The 23,001-nt window shown below is 33.5% G+C and overlaps 1 protein-coding gene across 2 annotated transcripts in view; it reads right to left on the bottom strand.

The window, feature by feature from the left end:
• Window positions 1–23,001, bottom strand: part of KIF18A (kinesin family member 18A) — an 80,859-nt gene that overhangs the window by 45,449 nt on the left and 12,409 nt on the right. For both annotated transcript variants that reach the window (XM_046014395.1, XM_046014394.1), the window contains 9 exons: window positions 21,805–21,962; window positions 18,655–18,759; window positions 17,090–17,200; window positions 15,458–15,655; window positions 13,204–13,380; window positions 11,736–11,810; window positions 11,416–11,528; window positions 6,424–6,586; window positions 1,267–1,431 (listed from right to left, as the gene is read on the bottom strand). In XM_046014395.1, the coding sequence (XP_045870351.1) occupies window positions 1,267–1,431; window positions 6,424–6,586; window positions 11,416–11,528; window positions 11,736–11,810; window positions 13,204–13,380; window positions 15,458–15,655; window positions 17,090–17,200; window positions 18,655–18,759; window positions 21,805–21,962 (1,265 nt within the window). The remainder of the gene's footprint in view (window positions 1–1,266; window positions 1,432–6,423; window positions 6,587–11,415; window positions 11,529–11,735; window positions 11,811–13,203; window positions 13,381–15,457; window positions 15,656–17,089; window positions 17,201–18,654; window positions 18,760–21,804; window positions 21,963–23,001) is intronic.

Raw genomic sequence — 23,001 nt, 5'->3', positions numbered from 1 at the left:
AGTGTAATGAAGTTATTCTTTTAAAAAAAGTAATAGATATTTGGATCAAAATTAGGTACTTTGTAGCAGGTGTCTAGTTATTGCTTATGCTATATTCATTTTCCCCTCCTTTCTTATTTAGAAAACTCTAATTTTGTTCAGGATGGTAATGTGTCCAGCAAAAATATTCACCTTTCTATATTCCCTTATAGCTAGGGACAGCCATGTGATAATTCTAGCCAATAAGATAGGCCTGCTAGGAATTTCCGGAAATGCTTTTACTCTCCAAAGACAGATATACCTTCCCACTTTATTTCTCTCTTCTTCTGGCCTAAGTGTGAAGTTGAGACTAAAGATGGAATAATGATATGGCAACTATGAAATGACAAGTATAATGATGACACTGATGACATTTTGGAGGTACTATATTAGGAATAAACTGCATATTCTCAAGACTTATTGTCAGGGAAACAAAATAAAGCCCTGACTGGTAAAGGCATAAAAAAGTCAGATCTCTGTAACCATGTGGATTAAACACAATTCTCCTCTGATTCAGCCATTAACCATCATTACCCATTACTATCTTTATAATATTTCGCTCTTCTAGGTGGAATATCTTCAATTTAGTACTTTTTTTTTTAAACTTTCTTTTTTATTTTATTTATTTATCAGTTAGAGATCACAAGTAGGCAGAGAGGCAGGCAGAGAGAGAGGGGGGAAGCAGGCTCCCTGCTGAGCAGAGAGCCCGGTGCAGGGCTTGATCCCAGGACCCTGGGATCATGACCTGAGCTGAAGGTAGAGGTTTTAACCTACTAAGCCACCCAGGTACCCTCAATTAGGACTTTTATGCACACACACACACACACAACTTTTAAATCAGCTTTTGTTAGCTATGATACAAGTAAGGGTAGCCATGTTTAAAACTATTTTTCCACAAAACCTTAAGTACTAAAACAAACTGAAATTACTTAAATGATGAATCCTCAAGTACAGTTTGTTTACTTTATTCTAACTTAAGAGCTATCTCATAATAGGATGTAATTGCTTAAGAATAACTTTACTTAAAAGAACTTTATTCTTCAGAAAGTAAAGAAAAGGCAAATTTATTGAGGAATTAGTGAGGCAGAAGGTAGATTGAGTGAAGGGAAATGGTAAAATGAGTCAACTAAATCTCAGAGAGATGGAATAATAGTTGTCTTATGAGAAATATTTACCCAATGACAAAGACAATGAGCTTAAAGAGCTCAGTTCTTACAAATGAGTCTGAATACAGAAATACATCTATACCTTTGGAATATGGCCATTTTGACCTAAGAGTTCCATTTCAGTTTTTACACGATGGAGCCAATTAGTATTCTCATCAAATTGCTTTAATTCCTCCTCCTTTTTCTTCTCCAGGTAGCAGCGACGCGTTTTCAACATTGCAAGTCTATGATCTCTTTTGCAAGTGGCCTGAAAAATAATGCATTTAATAGTTAATTTTTATGATATTTGATGTATGTGATATTAGTAAAGTGGTAAATTTTCTCATAAGGGTGCAACTGCAGTCTATTAAGTTAGGCTATACTTTTGTACTTAAAGCTATTTCCCCTTTGAAATCTCCACGATACTCCTGCTTGCAGGAAAATAGGAAATTGAGCTGTGAGTCATTTTTATAAAATTACATGTTGAGAGTTTATGGCTTTAAGAATTACAATAGTTGAAGACTGTAGCTTTTTGTGTGTGCTAAAATTCCTTTAAATGGTGCATTTGAAAAGTTCATACAAGGTTTGATAATTCCCATGATTTCTTTACTCAAAATTAAAGCAGATGCATGTCCTGCTCTTTCTCTTCCTCCAACTTCAAAGATGTGAAGAAATAACTGCTCTGATATTGCCTACAATGCTTTAGATAGGCTGGTGCAAGTGTTAGAAAATGGAGCTTATAACAGCTCATAAATATCTAATTTTAACTGATGGTTGGTTCAGGATCCATAATGGGTATTCTCAATATTTTTGGTATTTTATGTAGGCACAAATCTGGCCTTTTGGAACGGTGAGCTGAATAGCTTGATCTCTCTGGGCTATTTGCAAATACATACTGAACTCACAAATCATAAGATATGATGGCTGGACTTGAAAAAGATCCCCAGATTAGAAAAAAAGCACCTGTAACTGGTTTTGGGAGTAGGAACTATATGAAAGAAAAAAGGATCAGGGACTATACTGTACTTGGTCAAAAGCCTTACTTATTCTCTTTAAAAGGTAAGTTCTTCTTTAATATATTTTAATTTGGGGGAAAATCCAGGCATTAAAGAAATTTGCTGAAATGTAAAAGAATGTGACTCTTTTCACCACCTCTTTTTGTTTGCTTTGGAAAACATAATTCATTATTTTTCATTAAAGTGTTAACTTATGTTATCATGCAATGAGCTAATGGTTTTAAAATTAATACATAAATACATTTTTATAAGTCTCAGTTTGAAAATTTAATATAGGAATATTGGTAGATGGAATTCCCATGAACAAAAGTTCTTTAAGTTCCTAAATAATTTTTTTAAACAGTAATGGGTCATGAGACCTGAAAAGTTTAGACCCACTACTATAACAGGAGGTAGGATATGCAGTCTCTTGACTTTCTTCTGCTATTCAGCAGGTGTGAAAATTTAGGCAAGTTAATCTCACTGGATCTTTAGTTACCTCATCTGAAAATGAACATAAGAGTAGTGTACCTGCCTGAAGGAAGACAGTTATACCAAATTATCTTTACTTTTAACATTTATAAATGTTCTACAAACTCTTAGAAACCAGAGCAGGAAATGCTCTGAGGCTCTCATGGCAGCTAATATTTAATACCAAAAAGTTTTACATTGAAAACCCCTAAAAGTATGTTTTTGAGTTTTTACTTCCAAACATCCATCAACGGGTGCCTGGGTGGCTCAGTTGGTTAAGTGTTCAACTCTTGATTTCGGCTTGGGTTGTGATCTTACAGTCTTGCTCTGTGCTCAGTGTGGGGTCTCCTTTAGAGTCTCTTTCGCCCCCTGCCCCTCCCCCCTTCGCATGTACACAGTCTCTCTCTCTCTCTCTCAAAATAATAAAATCTTTAAAAAAAAAGTCCATCAAATTTTCCATATGGGTACTCCTATTGAATAATTGTTCTGAAATAAATAGCAAATAAGTGTCTGGGGATAAATGCTAAAATTTGCATGTTAAACCCTGACATTAAAGCAAATGCTTCCCATTAAGGTTTCAAAAGAGCTTTATATATTTTGTTAACAAAATCACCAGCACATCACAAAACTTCTTGAGTGAGAACACACAAGTAATTCTAAAATTTAGATGTTACTACTGCTTTGTACAAAAGGACCGCTAACATACTAAACTCATTATTTGGCTAAAAATAATTCACAGATTACCTTTATATGGCTGTAAAATCACCCAAGAGTTTCACTTTAATTCTAATCTCAGAGTCTATACTCTAAAATCATTTATGCCTGAATCAATGTTATGAGATTCTTTTAGCGCTTCTGATAATAAAGCACTTTTGGAGGAGATCCAAGAGAGATATAAAATTCCTTGCCCTAGCAGACAGTTTAGTAAAACTATAGTTTGATACTTTAGCATGTAAAAAACAAAACGAAAACTGCCACCAACAAAAAACACCTCAATCTCTGTGTCTTCCTATTTTTTTTCCAGTAATTTAACTACAACCAATACACTTACAAGGTTTTATCGCCATTGTTTACCTAGTCTCATAGGAATTGCTAAAAGAATTGGAATATGTAGATTTAACTGACCAAAAGTAAGAAATTCTAAAAGGGAAGTAGACTGAAAACAGGCAGTAAGCAGAAGAATGTAGATGCAAACAAAAAATTTTAAAAAACCCAGCCAAACTCATTTCCTACTCTGTCTTAATAAGTACTCATATTTTTGGTATGTCAATCAAATCTTATTAAAGTTGTTTTTAAAAAAGGCATTTTCAATAAGATAAGGAATAATAAATGCATACTCAGTAAATAAATTACTAATTTTAATAGTATAGCTTAATAGCTACTGATAAACTGGCATCAATGATATATTAATGAACACTTTATGATTAATTTCTTAGCATATCATATACCCTGTAATCATAGACTGAGAAAAAACTGAAATGCTAGTTTTTAAAGCACTATTTAAAATTTGATGGCTTTCAGGGGCACCTGGGTGGCAGTGGGTTAAGCCTCTGCCTTCAGCTCAGGTCATGATCTCAGGGTCCTGGGATCGAGCCCTGCATTGGGTTCTCTGCTCAGCAGGGAGCCTGCTTCCCCCCACTCCCTCTTGCCTCTATGCCTACTTGTAATCTCTCTGTCAAATAAATAAAATCTTAAAAAAAAATTTTGATGGCTTTCAGACATTGAAAAAATATAAAATTTTTATATGTAATTGTTATTTATGGGAAGGTAGGTAAAGGAGAAACACATTTGGGTTGGCGGTCTAAGAGGACAAGAAAGTTATTTATAAGGGACAGTTTTTAATAAGTAATATGCAAATGTATCTTATGTATTACCTGTGTAACTAATTAAAAAAATCAATAAAAATAAAATTAAGCTTATCATTAGTGAAAACTAAATCTGGAGAGAATTGTTAAAATGTTTATTTTTTTGCTCTTTGGTGATCTGGAGTTGCATATATCCAGGCATACATTATTTTTGATCCTGCTTAGCTTTCATGCTTCTTGAACTTATATCTTATTGACATTTTGTTAGTCCTAAAAAATTTTAAGCCTGAAACTTTGCATATTATCCCTTCTCCTTTTACACTAATATATCTCCTTCAGAATAACTATAAGAAGAATGCATGACTTTTCAGTTTGTCTTTCACGCAACAACATGTTGTTCACATTTGCTATCTTTTTATCCTGTATTTGATATGATTTCCTCAGGTCTCCCGGTTTCGACTCTTTTCAGCTTATCTAACACACAGAAAATGATAGAGGTAATATGCTCAGGAATCAACTTGCTTGAGTTCAAATCATAGGTCTGACACCTACGAGCTGTGTGACCCTGTGCAAGATGACTTCTTTGTGCTCTGGTTTCCTCATGTTATTATAAGGATAATATTACATCGCTCATAGGGTTTTATGAGAATTGAGTTAATGCATGTAAAGCACTTTAAAGACTACCTACTACTGTACCTATAAAGTGAACTTTGAAATTTCAGTGAATAAAGCTTTAATTTCTGGAAGTTTCATCTGTTTTCTTTTTGTATATGAATGCTCTTTTGATGTTTTATTCCTTTATCATTAATTCCTTCTTTGACATCTTCAATCTTTTTTATAGTTTTATCAGATTGCTCAAGTGTCTGAAATTTTGGGAATTCTGTCATTATTTGCCAAATCTGCTGACTTGGTTATGTCCTTTTAAAATTTTGGACAGAGGCTTCTCATGAGTGATTTGAGCTGATTCTGTATTGCTCTGCCTAGTTCCCCAAAGATTATCATTCCTCTGCTATCATCTTCTATGTTAATTTCTCACTTGAAGAACTTACTAACTAAAACATATGGATTATAAGAAATCAAACCTCAAATCCTTGGAAAGAATATCTATAACGGCAGTTTTTAACATTTTTTTTTTCTTTTGAAATTTTTTAAAGTAGGCTCCATGCTGGGCATGGAGCTCAATGGGGGTATGAACTCATGACTCTGAGATCAAGACCTGAGCTGAGATCAAGAGTCAGACACTTAACCAAATGAGCCACCCAGGTGCCCTAATAGTCTTTAAGTGAGACTTTTTCTTACCCCAGGCATGGTTCCTTATCTTTCTGTGCTGACTGGAAGATGTTTCTTCATGGTTTACTACCAATATGAACAGTACAGGCCTCTGAGGTTTCCAGCTTTACACAGGGTCTGCCATTTCGAACTCCCTGTCTCCCTTGGGTCCTTTACCAAAGAAGTGGTGTACATCAAATGTAGGATATTGGGAGAGGTCTGTGTGTGTGGAGGGAGGGCAGTGTATTACTGCATGAAATAATAAAAACGAGTAAAAGATGGTCTGCATTTCTAAACACCATGCAATGGAAATTCTAACAATGTCAGTGATAAAATATTCTTTCCTAGAAAAAAAGATCGGTGATTGGTATAAGTTGTAAATTATTGCCTGCATCCAGGGTGTACCACTCCCACTGCCTGACTTTTGGTACCCAACAATGAGTGTGTTGACTTCAAGTTAAGCATTCCATCAACCCTCAAAGAAGCAACAGTTGCAACTGAGATTTTGTTTTTTTTTGTTTCCTTTTTCTTTCTGACACCTAGGAATTTAATTTTCTGTCTTGCACACAGAACTATGAATTTAAAACAATGCTGGATACATTTCCTCCAGCATTTCCAGGTGTTTGTAGTGAATGGGTAATTAAATCATTACCTATCACATTTATAGAATTAGAAGTCTCCATGTGTTTACATGTCTAAAATTTAATTATAAATAAATACCTTTTCTACTTTGTCTTCAGAACACATCATTTCAATTTGCTTGTGGCACTGTTGTTGATAGAATGATTTGAGTTCATTTTCTTTTAGTAACATTTCCAGCTTCAGATATTCTTGCCTAATTTCTTCTCGATTCTGGAACAAGCAGTTCAGAATTTCTTGAAATCTACCAAATATAAAACACATTATAGAATCTCACTAATTTTGTGAAATAAATTTAAGAAAAAAATGAACAAAAGAGTATATATCATTCATAGAATTAGACTCAATGACAAACAGCAAATAGGACAGTGACTATTCCCTATTAAATTACAAAAATGTTTGGAAAAGGGTATTTATTTTTACTGTACTTCTTTTCTCCTCCAGGGAAGATCGTACTATTAAGAGATATAGGTATTATAAAGCTTCTCGATGCAAGTCATAATTATATAAATCAAATACTCTATTTTGTCTATGTAATCCAGCTATTTATTAGCAGAAATAAAATATTATGTTTGTAGGAAAAGGATGATAATTTGAATCTGTACAATCCCAATTAACAAGGTCCCCAAAGCAACACAGTACTGTGTGTTGTTCTGATGTTGGCTAACTGTGAAGAAACAAGCGGTGGGTGGCATAATCATATGGTGCCTCCATGGCCCCCTAGGGAAAGTGAGATAGCCAGTTTTTAGTTTTAGAATTTGTTACAGTGAAAACACACCATACGGTTAGGCACCCCCTACAGCCTGGCTAAGAGTCAGCTGACACTGCCAGGACCCAAAACAACCAAGTTCGCAATGTGGTAAACCTAGAAAAAGCCACTCTGGTGTCCTTCCTCCAAAGGGTGATGGAGATTTAGAGAATCAAAGTTGTGGGATTTGACTCTTATCTCCTCCAAATGCATAAAGACCTCAAACTCCAAAAACTCACGCAAGGCCTAAAAGGAAATTGCAATTCTGCATCCTCCAGGGTCAGCAGAACATCAGTCACAGCCATATTCTAATTTTATAAACACGTATTTATGTTTTTAAATCACAGATCAGGTCTATCACATACAGGCAAAGCTCTCAAAGAAAAATTAATTGTGAAGCCTTTAAAGTAAAACTGTAACAAAGTATATGCATTTAAAAATAAATGTTCTTCAGCCAGAATTTTACATATATTTTTAAGGATCTGTGGTAAAAATACTGCCAATTTACGTCAGTAGTTCTTAATGAAACTCTATTGGGAATGACTATAAACCACAATACATCGACTTTACTGCAGTTTTGTCAAACGGATAAATATTTCATAGGAAGTATGTACGGACACTGCAATTTCATTGTATTATATTACAACACGCTAATGCCAGTAAATGAATTGATAAGTTATCTTTAGGTTATTCTCAAAGACAATTTCTTAGTTTTTTTTTTTAAACATTTTATCCAAGGACAGAGTTAAGTATTTGTCAATTTTGTAATTTTATGGTCCAGACTTGTTTTAGTTGGTGGGGTTTATTGAATAGGATGGAAGAAAAGGAAGTATCAAAGATTTCTAGAGATTGTATTAAAAAACAAAACAAAACAAAACAAAATTGTCATTTTAAAACAATAAAGAGTCTTAAGAGATTGACTAATAACTATTTTCTAGTCACTTAAAACATTCAACTAACTGGTAATAAAAATCTCTGCCAATAATTTTAGGTGATACATCAAGAATATTAAATTCAACATAATTTCTTGATACAGTCACACATTTTATAATTACTTTGTATCAAGAACTGTGCTTTCTTTTTATGATTTCTTCTTGAATATTATCTTTCCAAATAGCTTTGATAGACAGGAAATACTGTATATTCTTCCTTTCACCTTATCAAACCACACAAAAATGTTGTTTATTTTAAAAAAGGCTTTGCAAATTCATGGTATTAAAAAAAGTTCTATGTAACAGCATGATTTGTTATGATAAAAGATATTTTTTATCATATTTCATGTATCCTTATGATACATGATATCATAATGTATGATACGTGATATAGTGCATATCATGTATCATACATGATGCATGTATATTTCACATATATATGATATCAAATATATATCATATATATTGTTTTGTTTTCGGCTAACTGTGATAAAAGATATTTCATGTATTTCTTTCAGACACAGTTACTTTTGAGGGAAAATGACAAAGGCTATGTGATATATAAGCTGATCATTACAGCTTTTTTTAATATACAAGGAAATTATATTAAATAATATGTTGCACAAATTAAAACTCAAAGTTTTCACTGTTTTATTTCCTAGCTCAGGCCGACCTCTTGAATCATTTCATCAGAAGGAAAGGTTCAATGACTTGAAGCCATCAACTGCAGAAAAGTTTACTAAGGTTTCAGATGGTAACTAGATCTGGTTAAGCAGCGCTGAACAATTCCATGAAAGCAATGTAAGCAAAGAATCCAAGTTGGAGCAGCTAATGACTTTAATTTTCTTTAAATTTGTTTTTAGGGACCCCTGGGTGGCTCTAGTCATTATGTGGCTGCCTTCGGCTCAGGTCATGATCCCAGGGTCCTGGAATCGAGTCACACGTTGGGCTCCCTGCTCAGTAGGAAGCCTGCTTCACCCTCTCCCTCTCCCCTGGCTTATGTTCCCTTTCTCAGTGTCTCTCTGTCAAATAAATAAAATCTTTAAAAAATAAATAAATAAAATAAATTTGTTTTTAAACTTACATCAACAAAAGAATATCTGGTTGCATGTGAGCCAATCCTACATTTGACTAACAAAATGAAAACTAACAACAACTAATAATATGTCAGTTCAAAGCTTTCTTTGATAAGGTAAACTGTGTAACAAGGAATGACTTTTACCTCATTTATTTTTTAAAGGTCACCATAAGGGATGCCTGGGTGGCTCAGTTGGTAAAGTGACTGCCTTCAGCTCAGGTCATGATCCTGGCTGGGGTCCTGGGATTGAGCCCTATGGGGTTCCCTGCTCTATGGGGAGCCTCCTTCTCCCTCTGCCTGCTGCTTCCCCTGCTTCTGTGCTCTCTCTCTCTAATAAATAAATAAATAAATAAATAAATAAAATCTTTAAGAAAATATGAAATAAAAGTCACTCTAAGATTGATGGGATATAACAAAAAGCATCATAAATGCAACAATTTTATTTTGACAAAGTGTTGTTGGAGGGATTAACAGAAAATAACTTAAACATTTTAGAAAATCTCCAGCATAAACTGAGCTCTGGTACTATAACAAAATACTTGTAAAATAGCACAGTATGGAAGAAAAAGTTTAAGATTTGAAAGAGATGGGGCACCTGGGTGGGTTAAAGCCTCTGCCTTTGGCTCAGGTCATGGTCCCAGGGTCCTGGGATCAAGCCCCGCATTGGGCTTTCTGCTCAGCAGGGAGCCTGCTTCCTCCTCTCTCTCCCTGCCTCTCTGCCTACTTGTGATCTCTGTCTGTCAAATAAATAAATAAAATCTTAAAAAAAAAAAAAAGACTTGAAAGAGAGAATTTATAGGCCTTGTCTTATCTTTGAGAAAAGAATATCCCACTTCAAATCTCAAAGGATTGTTGGAGTGATCAGATTAATGTGTGCTGAAAAATCATCAAAAACTATTAAGTCATCTACAAAACTAAAGCATTATTATTAGAAATACTTATTTTTAAGCATTTGGGGTCAACTGAGTCAAAAAACATTTTTTTCAAACCAAGGATATTTTACATAAACTTCAATATACAATTCAATTTTAAAAAAGTTGTTGAATCTGAAAGTAGGTTGAAAGTCACCATTGATTAGTCTTCTTTATGTATATCAAAATACTGGTAAAATTCTAGAGTTCTAAAACAGTGTGAAAAATCACTGGTTTAAGTTGTGGTTAGTTTCTCATACTAGTAATAACAGAATATTTGCTCTGGAGAATGGAAGGGTAGTTCAACTTCACTGAACTTTAATCAAGTTTGGAGATTCCTTTATTATAAGACCTCTCAGAGCCTTTAATAAACTGACGTACTTTGGAAATCACCTAGATTCTTAAAATAAATAAGAAGTAATTGCCAAATTTGTTTGATCCAGGAATTTCTTATTGTCTTCTTGGAACTACTCAAGAGTCATAGCTTTTGAATTACTATTACATTGGGACAGTTTGAAAAATTCTCTTAACTGCTTAAGGGAAAAGTGCTTGTGAATATTGTATTATTAACAACTTTCTTTTTTTAAAATTTACCTGCTAGAAAGCTTAGTGTGAATCTATCAAAATTCTGTATTATTTATATCACTGAGAGATTTCCCTTCAAATAATTAACTAAACAAAATACATGAATTATTAGAGTTAGACATAGTTAAGAAAGGGTAGATAAAATTCACATGAACTATATGAATAATGATATTATGCCAGATGAGACTGCCTAAATGTTTGTTACTCAAAATTCCTATGTTGAAACATAACACCCAAGGTGATGGTATTAGGAAGTGGGGCCTTTGGGAGGTAATCAGTTCATGAGAGCAGACACCCCCATCAATGGGATTAGTAACCTTCAAAAGAGGCTCTGGAGAGATCGCTCTCCGGAGGCCATGTGAGGATTCAAGGATTGAAATCTTCAGCTTGAAGGAATGCCTTCACCCAACTATGCCAGCCCCCTGATCTTGGGACTTGAGGCCTCCAGAACTGTGAGAAATAACTTTGTTTGTTTTGTTTATAAGCCACCAGTCTGTGGTATTTTGCTACAGCAGCCTGAATGGAATAAGACACCTGAGGAGAAAAATACGAAAACTGCTAAAATGCTAATTTCATAAGTGACATAATTGGCCTTACTTTCTCCTTCTTATATCTCAGTCCTGGTACAATCACAATTATGTAATCATAATTAAAATGATCTGCTCTCAAAGTGTGCAAAATATAAAGGACAGTCAATGGCTTCTTGAATTCAGTTGAGACTATATATATAAAGACATACAACAAATGATGGTAACAAACTATCTAACTAAATTTTAAAACCCTAAAATCCTCAAAATGAGATCTTAATGTCATTTTTACCTTTCAATTTCTTTTTCCTGAGGGTTTGAAATCATTAACTTCGCTTTGTTATTTTCATCAGTAAGGGCTTTCTGTTCTTCATAGGCTTTTAGTCTTTCTTTTAACATTAAGATCTAGTAGAGAGAAACACTAGTTAAAATACGAAATAAATTATCTGTCTCTATTATACGTGACCACAGAAAATTTTAGCTGTGAAAATGAACATGCCAGATTTTCAACTGTAATGGGAGAAAATGTCAAATTTTTGGGCAATTAGGTTTGAGAGTCCCATAAATAAGTAACTAAGGGAGATTAACATAAAATGTAAAGAGTAGACATACCTCTTCCTTCTGTTCATTACAGATCTTTACATACTGAGTTATATGATTGTCCAAGTTAAGAACATTGCTCTTCAACTGTTAAAAGATAGAAATTATGATTGCATATATAAAGAGATAATAATCACATAACTATATATATACAAGAAAATGACATATCCTCATTAATTCAGTTCCATGAATTCAGAATTCGTGACAATTACAGTCATGCGACATTCACGATCAATTACACTCATGTTCAAAAATCTATGACAAGAGGATATACTGAGCACATTTATAAAATAAATGAAATTATAAAGAAATTGTCTTACTATCTGAGAAAAGGTATAAGAACTTACGGAGCATTCTCCACATTATAATTAAAATTGTCCACTTTCTTTTTCCTCTGACTTCTAAGAAATTTAGAGATAATTTTAAGTTTCAACAATTTCTAAGCTCAACTAGTTTTTAATGCGTTCTTATTATATTTTATCTTTTTATAATTGTATAGGCTCCTTGGCAGCTATGGAATAGCGGAAAGAACATCAAACAGAAGTTCAAATACTTGATTTCGAGGCCCTGTTCACTTCTCACTTAACTGATTCAGAATTTGGTCCTTAAAATTCTGAGCACGGGATTCCTCAACTCTAAAGTAGAGCGTTCCGCAATGGGTTGCTGTAAGTATTACATGAAAAACATATGAAAAGCTTTGCATGCCCATAGAGTATATCCTTTTCCAGTTAATTATATAGAGTATATGAATATTTTTCTAAGAAAGACAATAACCTGCTCAGCTTCATAGAGTGGGAGTAGCAGAGGGGTAAGCAGCAGGAGAAGTCATCACACCACTTAAACTCTATGGTTTTTCCGACCCTAGGATCCTGTGATTTTAAAAATATATCACCATTGACTTATATTTTTTTAATCACCCCAAATTACTGGCAAAAATACTGACCCAACCAGTCATTATTACATTGTTAGAGCTATAAAGAGATTTGTTACATCAATATCATGATTATTTTAAAAGGGCTATTTACTTTACAAACTAAGGCAGATATATCTATTTTACAGATGAAGTGACTGAGGCTTGGAGAGATTACCTAACATGCCCAAAGTTTTCACATAGAAAGGGTTGGTGCTAAGTTAAAGGAGATAACATCATCCTTGGCTGTAACAAATGTGTTAAAGCCCTGACCAGTTATTTCAGTGTGCCACCAAAATATCATGTGCCACGACGTGAAGAAGGTTAGGAAGAAAGGCACTAAAGCATCCTAGTTCCCAAAAGACTAAATAATAGTATCTATTATATATGTAAGCAAGACGCTTAACAGTTTAATTGTCCAAGTTAATGCTCAATTAACCAAGCTAATAAAGACATTTCTAACCCTGCTCGCTAATTCATTAGTAAAAATAAAACTCTAATATTTTTTAGAGTTATAAAAATAGCATACATCCGATGCCCTTACAAAAAAGGCAGACTAAACAAACTTACAGAAGATTTAATGTCCTTTGCACGGTTAGCATACTTAAGAGTGTTATATGTGTCATCGTAGAATACAGAGGAAGGACTAACAGCAGCTATCATTATAGTTTGACAGTTTCCTCCAAGAGAATCCTTTAACAAGCGAGTGAGCTTACTATTTCTGTAAGGAATATGCTGATTCTTTCTCTGAAAGAGCAAAAAAAGATTTCTTATGTCATTTTCCACATTTAAATGCAAACCTGCTATCACTTCACTCTAAGAATTTAAGCACTGCCCAACTCTGCCCAGACTTAATGATATAAATGGTGATCGAAATGATGATAATGAATCTTATGGAACTACTGAGTGAAACATAAAACAAATATCCTACTTAAAAATTATATTCCCATCTAAATAAATATAAACTTTAGTTAATAAAAAAAATCAATATTGTTTCATTAGTTGTGGTAAGTATACCATATAAATGTGAGATGATAACAACTGGGAAAACTGAGTGGGGGTATATTTTTCCATATTAACTTTTATCAGAAATATAAAGTTCATATAAAAAAACTCCACTCATTTTTTAAAAAGAAATCAAAATACAAAAGTAATGTATGTCCTATTCGAATCTACCATAAGAATAACAAGAATTCTGCATGGCAGAGCTGTTTCTCTCATTAAATAATTAGCTAACATGGATATGAAGTAAATTAAAATTACATACAATCTTAGAATTTAACTGAAAGGACAAAACAATTCTAAGAAAACTTAATATTCCTAGGTTTTCCTTTACTTAAAAGACACAGTTCTGATTTTAAAGTAAAAAACAAATTTTCCAAAAAGCACAACATCCATAAAAATAGAAATTATAATGTTAAGCTAAAAGCAATCTTATGTTACCCAGCGTAAATCTTTCACATTACAGAAAAGAAAAATGGAAGCTAAACAAAAAGTGAAATGACTATTTCAGGTAACATGGCTGATAACTCAGAGCTAGAAATAGGCCCTAGGTATCCTAGATCCTAGTAGTACTATGCTTTCCATCCTAGCAGTGTTTTCCAGTGTGCGATGAGCACTGCTGGTGTTAACTTGAAATGATTTTACATGTACAAGACATGTATTAAACATGGACTCATAAATGACTCAATAGGAGTTAATTATTAAAAATCGCGGTGCCTGGGTGGCTCAATGGGTTAAAGGCTCTGCCTTTGGCTCAGGTCATGATCCCAGAGTCTTGGGGTCAGAGCCCCACATTGGGCTCTCTGCTCAGCAGAGACCTGTTTCCCTCCCCTCTCTCTCTGCCTGCCTCTCTGTCTACTTGTGATCTCTGTCAAATAAATAAATACAATCTTAAAAAAAAAAAAATTAAGTTGGTATGGAAAAAATTCTATAAAGGGCTTTAACTTTAGAAAACCAGTCTCTATACCATACTGTCCACTAAGACGTTTGAGATTTCAACCTAGAATATGAAAGACACCTTGCTTTTGTAATCTTTACGTGATTCCAGGAACTTGCCTTTTGCCTTTTTAAAAAGACTTCCCAAATCATTTTAATATACTTTTATTAATTCAAAATACAACATTTTCCTAGCAGTCATTGACCTGTATTTTCCTAAATATAGAAATTTCTTAAAGCTTGAACTTAAATTAATGATCACATTTTAAAGGAAAAAAAAAAAAGAAAGTCATTTTTACCAATACAGAAGTTGTCAAATATGCTGTGTTCTAGTAAGCACTCTGGCATATAGTAGATATAAAATATTTTTAAATACTCCAAAGGAGTCTAATAAACATTACCCTATAAGGTGATTTAACTATATTTTATATCTTAAGACCCCCTTCCTAAGAAAAATCAAAACACTTACTATTTAACCATATCTAATCAAAACAAAATTGTTTTCTTAAAATATAGTAGTTTTTGTATTCATCCCAATTCAATTATGCTTGTTGTGTAGTGATCACTAAATGGTCATTTTAATAATCAGATTTAAAACAATTTATGAGAAAGTACTATAAAATCTATCAATATGATATTCAATATGTTTCTTTCAACAAATTGTGATTATAAAACTGGAAATTAAAACCAAACCAAACATAGCTTTATTTGTTATAATAGGCTTCCTATAGCCTTTGCTTTGGAATACAAATATTACTAATACATTCTTGAAATTTGGTTTATAACAGACCTTTAAAGCAAAATTATTTTAAGTACTATCTTCCTAGGAATTACACATATTTCAATATTTCAAAATACTTAAAATAAATAAACATATTGTACCTACCTTTGTGTCTGCTAAGGCATTGATAACATTCCCAAGAGCTAAGAGTGATCGATTAATATTTGTGCCTTCTATAAATCGGGTTCCTTTAGCACTGGTAGTACTGGCTCTCTCAGATCCTGCCAGGTCAATGAGTGACATCTTGGCAATTCGTACATTTTGACTGATACTTGCTGTTTTGTCTTGTTGCCGCAAATAAATCTTTTTGAAATTATAGGAGAATAGGGAAAATAAGGATAAGATTTAAGAAAATTGAAAGGGAAACATGTACTTTATTTTTAAAAGAATATGATATCAAAATTATTTTCATTTTAAAAACAAACTGAACAAGTATAATGATCTGACTGCTGATATCCAAGAATACCTGAAATAATTATGGAAGTTGAAAAAAACTTTGAAGATGAAAAGATTTCCTATATGTGTACCAAAGGGCAAATAACTTCTGATCTGATAGAAGCTCAAAACAACTGCCATTTGTGTTTGGTAACCCCTGAGCCGATCATAGGCTTATTGGAGGTGGTGGCAGGGGCACAGGTAGCCTAGAAATAATGTTCCTAACCAAAAACTAAAGGCAGTGATCAGAATGCTTTGCATGTCTCCAGGAATTGCTCCTAAAGGAAAGCTGAATTTGAATGTTGACCCAAATTGAAGACTAAGTGTATTCTAATTCCCAAAACTACTGTATGTCACTACAATTAAGAAAATGTCTCATATAAAAAATTAGTCATATATACTTCTCATTTTTAGCCCATTAGAGTAAAGCATTATTTATTGAATGCTACTTTGTAGTTCAACTGAAATAAATTAAGTGGCAAACTTAAAAGAGATTGGTTAAGATTTTTCCATTATAAAGATCTTTGTTAATATTTCTTATATGGCAGGGTCTAAGGCATTCTGGGGAAATTTCAGTGTCACAGATAAACATTTCTCTTATGACTATTGATAAATGAAGAGTCAGTGGAAAGAACAGAAAGGATTAATAAAAATTTTATGGACTGGTGACTTTCTGAATGACTTGACTGCCTCAGATATGAATTCTTTCTACTATATCAATTTCTTACTGTAAGTTTGGTTACACGAGTATAATACAGAATGGAACTATAAAATAATTTGGATTTTAACAGGACTAGAAACTACAGAAAATAATAGCTACTAACATATGCTTTAACACTTTCTGGAATTGTATTTCTAAAAGAAATACAATGTCAATGCAATCAATGTCCTTAAGGAATGCAACTACTTGCAAGGTCCTTATGATGAAATTTTTAAAAAAGTGAATCAGAATCTCTTGCTTCTGTAAATCTATACCTAAAAAGATTTGTTTTGAATATAAGGTCTTTAGGAAAGATTAAATATTTTCACTTCTAAAAACACAAGGGAAAACACCCTTTAACGCTACCACCTTATTACGCTGTATCTTCACACAGTAAAAATTTATACTTCTGATTTATATATCCTCAATTCTGAATATTCTTGATAAAATCTTCTCAAAGCTCCTTTAAAATAAAGGAAATGCTGAGGAAGAAGTCAACAGCTGAAAGGATTTTTTCTGCATATATGAAAATTATCCCACGTGAATTTGGCTTTGTTTATTTTAAATTCAATTTTAAGAGCAATAGTTTAATGGTCTGTTACCTGGAAAACAGCATGAGAACGAGAAGATGTGGCATTCATATCAGTGGGATGTTGTGTCCTGTTTTTGTTTCCACTATCCAGTAACTGTAAAATCTCCTCTGAGGATTTGGGCTAGAGAAGTTTAAGTGAAAAAAAAAAACCCAAAACAAAACAAAAAAACACATAAAAATAGCCATCTACCTTTAAAAATTTTTTTTTCCATTTTATTTATTTTTTCAGCGTAACAGTATTCATTCTTTTTGCACAACACCCAGTGCTCCATGCAAAACGTGCCCTCCCCATTACCCACCACCTGTTCCCCCAACCTCCCACCCCTGACCCTTCAAAACCCTCAGGTTGTTTTTCAGAGTCCATAGTCTCTTATGGTTCGCCTCCCCTTCCAAATTTAACAAACTGGGGGTTGCTGGGGGGAGGTGGGATTGGGAGAGGGGGAGGGGGCTATGGACATTGGGGAGGGTAAGTGCTATCGTGAGTGCTGTGAAGCGTGTAAACCTGGCGATTCACAGACCTGTACCCCTGGGGATAAAAATACATTATGTTTATTTACCTTTAAAATTTTTAATAAACATTCAACAAGAAAAAAGACTTTTAAAGATAAAATTAAAGGTAAAAATGCATTCTACAAATTGCATCCCATTAAATATTTCCTATATAGTACTAAACAAATGATATACAGTTGACCTTTGAACAATGGCACTGACAGAATGTCAGGGCACTGACAGAACTCTCTCCTCAGGCAATTAAGAATTCACATGTAACTTTATGACTTCCCAAAAGTTTTGCTAATAACCTACTGTTGACTTCAAGCCTTATTATACGAACAGCTAATTAATACATATTCTGTATATTACACATATTATATACTGTATTCTTACAATAATTGAAGCTGGAGAAAGGGAAATGGTATGAAGAGAATTATAAGACAGTGCTGTGATGTATTTTATTATGTTCAGTTAGCCACTATATAGTGTACTGTATTCATAAAAATAAATCTGCATATAAATGAACCTGTTCATCTCAAACCCACGTTGTTTAAGGATCGTTACTTTGGTGTTATATGAGAAATATAATATAGAATCTTATCTTTTGGAGGAGACAAAATATAAAGGTATTAAGCAGAATACAGAGTATTAAATTTGCAAGAAGGTTTTTAAAAGAAAAGCTCATTTAGAGTGATTGGGTGGCTTAGTCAGTTAAGCGTCAGACTCTTGATTTTGGCTCAGGTCATAATCTCAGGGTTGTGAGACTGAGCCCGGCACTAAGCTCCGTGCTGGGTGTGGAGCCTGCTTCAGATTCTCCTTCTCCTTCTGCCCCTCCCCTGGAGTTCTCGCTCTCTCTAAAAAAAGAAAAAAAAACCCCAATCCCCTTACCCAAAAACAACAACAAAAAGTAAAGCTCATTTAACTATTTCAAAGGAAAACAAAATAATATTGAAGGTATATTCTGAATCTTTTAACTCTGCACTTTATTATTTTTCTTCTTTCTTGAACATAACAGAAAATGAATAAATGGCTAAATAACCAGATTTGTTATTACAATAAGGAAAAAAAAATTTATAAACATACCTGATGTAAAGTCAACCCCTGAACGACTACCCCCTTTTGGGCATCTTCCCGAACAGCAAGTGGCCCTGAATTTACTAAGAGGTCACGAATCTGTTCATTATATACCTTAAGGAAAAACAAAACAAAAAACTGCTTTAGCACTGAAGTTGAAATAATAGTGACAACATCACACGTGTTGCTGATTTAAGGTTGTATTAGAATTATATCTTTTTTTTTTTTTAAAGATTTTATTTATTTATTTGACAGAGAGAGAGATCACAAGTAGGCAGAGAGGCAGGCAGAGAGAGAGGAGGAAGAAGGCTCCCCGTGGAGCAGAGAGCCCCATGTGGGGCTCGATCCCAGGACCCCGAGACCACGACCCGAGCCGAAGGCAGCGGCCCAATCCACCGAGCCACCCAGGCGCCCCAATGTAAGCGGCAACTTATTTGCACCATCTCACCCCTTCTATTTCATGTTGCCATTAATTTTCTATTATTTGAGAAAACAGAAGAGTTTAATTACCTAAGTTTGCAACTGAAATTTAAAGGTGGAGTCATTACACCCTCTCTCCATAATTCCTAACTTGACGATTATGGTGGAATAGAAATAAGACAGCTTGAATTGCCTTTTCCTATTTTCTAGAAATATATGGGACATACGATCTTGGGAAATTCCAGTAAGTTATATGGAGGTGGCATGGTTCTCATTGAAGACAGTTTATTATTTTATGATGTCCCAATAGTCGAAACTTTTTAAATTTTAGAACTTAAAGAGTTAAAACCCATACTCAAGGATTGACAGTATTTATTTCATTTATCCTTTAACTACATTAAATCTAATATGCAATTCTTAATAAGTCCTATAATAGGACCCTCCCCCGCCACTTTCTTAGGAAGTAAGGCCCTAGGAGGTTAAGTAATTTGTCCATGGTCACAAAAGTAACAGCAGAGTAGGGATGGGAGTCCAGATTTCCTCACTCTATTACATGGCACTAAAAACACATCTGTATTGTAGGTCTTTGGTAATTTTTTTTCCTAGTAATTTCTGTAAGCAATTTCTTTTTTAGTAATTTTTCAGCAATTTTTTTTTAGTAATTTCTATAAACAATGCATAGAAATAGTACTACTGATCTGATTTGATGATTTTATTAAAGGTACTTAATTTTCTACTTGCCAACCAAACGACAACTGATAAGACTTAAAAAAGCATACAGTCTTAGGCTTTAAGAATTATTTCCTGTAAGTTTTTTCCATGTCCTAATAGATAGCCTGTAATGATACTTCATTGTTGGCAAGATTTTCTACTGAATGATAACTACTTTTAAATGTAAGAAACTCTTAAAAGTAGTAAAATATGAAGATAAAATTTTTTGTTATTTTCCTGAAAAGCAGTAGTTACTTTTCAAATACTTCTCCTTACTGGTTTCAATCATACAAAATACAAAATTAGAACCACCATTCTCAAGCCAGTCTACAAATCAGAATCACCGGGGAACTTTTAAAAAACACAGATGCATCAGTCACAATCAGACCTATTAAATTAAAATGTCCAAGGGTTGAGGCCTCGGCATGTCTATTTTTAAAAAGCTCCAGAGCCAACTCGGTGCACAGCCCAAGTGGAAAACCATGAGATTAGACATTGCCCTACCATTAATAAAACGAAGGCAGATTAAAAGAAAGAAAAAACAATTAAAAACAGTATAAAAATAACAAACTTCAAAATTTGCCCAGTTATAAAAGGATATAAGGAAAAACTAAAGAATAGTGTTATATTCTTTACCCAATTAAGTTCAAAGCAATTTTTTTCAATACTTAACTATAGAAAATGAGTTTTATTTCTCTTTTATTTCCAAGTTCTGTACACAAGAAAATTTTTAGCAACATACATATCTTAATCAATTTTTGAAATGTGAAGAAGCTTTCTCAGTAGGAACCAAACTATAAAGTTGTCAGTAAGAGAGCTGTGACTACCAGAAATTTTTTCTCTCCTACCACAAATAGGCAGTAAAATCATGGATTAGTTTCTTTACTGGTATCTGAAACACTATCTGAATATAAAGTTAGAGTGCCTATCTCCTAGTTATGATTTGTCAAATGTCACCTATTACTGTGAGCAGAAGTCCTCAAAGAATGAAGACACAAGAGACAGCATGAAGAAGCCTTGATTGGCCAAATCCAGCATAATTTGAGCATATAAATAAATATGGAAAAGGATTATAAGCTACTAAATAATGTTAAGAATCTATGAATCCACACTGATATAATACAGGAAAGGAAAATTCTTCCATACAGTAGAAAGCCAGGGAATAAATGTAGATGAACTGATGGAATTTAAATATCACTATTATTTACCATCATCATAATAATAGATTTAGGCATGAATCAACAGTGGATGTCAATAGTAATAGATGAAAATTTGAAGAATAAGGGGGTAAAGTAGTATCTTTATAGTGTAGAAACTCTGCCAAAACCAACATAATGAAATGGATTAAAGTTAACACAGCCAGTAATCAGACTAACTAACTATACCAGCCTCTTGCTATGATACTGTAAGAACTCAACATTACTTCCATTGTGTTTCAACACGTGCATAACCTATTGACTAGCTAACCAAATTAGGGATTTTATGACAGTGACATAGAATACAGAAAAAAATCCAATTGAGACTAAAGAGGTATAACAATTGAATGCAATTTATGATCTTAGATTTTCTTTTTCAAAAAAGGGCATCATCAGAGTAATTGGCAAAATCTTATTAAGATTTATAGATTAGGTAATGGTGTTCTATCATTGTTAATTTCCTGATTTGGATAACTATTCAGTGGTTATTTAAGAAAATATCCTGTTGTAACTTAAACAGTTAAGAAAGAAATACATACACACACATGGAGAAGCAAAAGCAGTAAGATGTTAACATATGGGAGTCTGGGTGAAGGGTATCTGGAAGCTCTTTTTGCTAATTTTACTAATCAGAAATTAGGCCAAAATAAAATACTCAACAACAACAAAAAAAAGAGTAAGATGTGCAACAAATACCTAAGAGCAGGAATTTTAATGGTTTTATATATTCATAAGAAAATTCTTAATGACAGGTAGTTTGAATGGGCCATGCAACTTCTTAATGATTTCTCAATACTACTGACTAATCTAAAGAATGGTTCTGTCAACTTACCTCCAGATAAGAAACTGCAGTACTACATACTTTTTCTTCTTTAATTTCATCCATGGATCTATAAAGGTCTAACATTGTTAGATACATTACTCCAGGTTCAGCAGCTGATCCTAGCATCGTGTGGGTCTTCCCAGCTCCAGTAGCACCATATGCAAGCACTGAGTTTTCATAAAAAGGGATCAAAGTTCTTATTATGATATACAACATTACTATATCCACTGTCTAGTGGATAGTTTCATCTGGATATTCTGAACATAACTTTAAACTCAAGAGGTCCAAAATTAACATAGAGTCTTATCCTTAAAACCTGGGAATTTTAGCACAAATCCACTCTTCTCTTATATTCTGTATTCTGGTTAACGGTACTATCCTCCCTTCTGCTCTCTTTCTTCCACAGCAATTGTTCAAGTTTTGATTAATCAGTTACCAGTTTCCTTATCTCGTCTCAATCTTCTTTAATCCATCTATCAGAATTTTGTAGTTTTTTTTTTTACGAAAACAAAATTGGAATATGTTAAATCTTAAATTATTCAGCAGTCCTACATGAGAAAGTTCGTATTCCTTGCCTTGGAATATTATTAGGCACACCCTCCAGCCTATTTGTTCCTTGCTGTCTCTAGGTATGCTAGATTGTTGAAGTTCTCTGCATGTGCTGTTTCTTTCTTATGCCACTGCCTTTCCACTAAAGAGTTCCTCGACTTGATCCAGCTGGAATACTTAAACCTGGTCTAAATATTCAGCATAAATGTCACTTTTCCATGTCTTCTCTGTCACAGGCAGAAACATTTACTCCCTCATTTGAGCCCTCAGTATATGCTATATATCCCTCTAACATGTATCATACTATATTTCTAACTGTGAGCTCCACTAAGGCTGAGGCTGTGTATCCTTCATAACTAGCACATCACCTGGCACAAAGCAGATATTCACTACAAGTTTGCTGAATAATGAATACCAACAGAAGTCATTTATAAAATTCCCTAATGAAATTTGTGTTTTAGCCAAATTAGTTTGTTTCCATGATTCTCTCCAGTATAACATAAAAGTGATATGTTCTTCAAACACAAAACGAAACGAAAAGCTACTCTGAATTACTTACGGCAAATACCTGACATAATATAAAACCATTAAGTCCTCATATTATTACAGGTAAAAATATTTTTATAAGTTAAATCTCTCTGTTAAACCAAATATTAA

The sequence above is a fragment of the Meles meles genome, chromosome 8, assembly GCF_922984935.1.
Source record: "Meles meles chromosome 8, mMelMel3.1 paternal haplotype, whole genome shotgun sequence".
Taxonomy (NCBI): domain Eukaryota; kingdom Metazoa; phylum Chordata; class Mammalia; order Carnivora; family Mustelidae; genus Meles; species Meles meles.
This window is presented reverse-complemented; position numbering and strand designations above follow the sequence as displayed.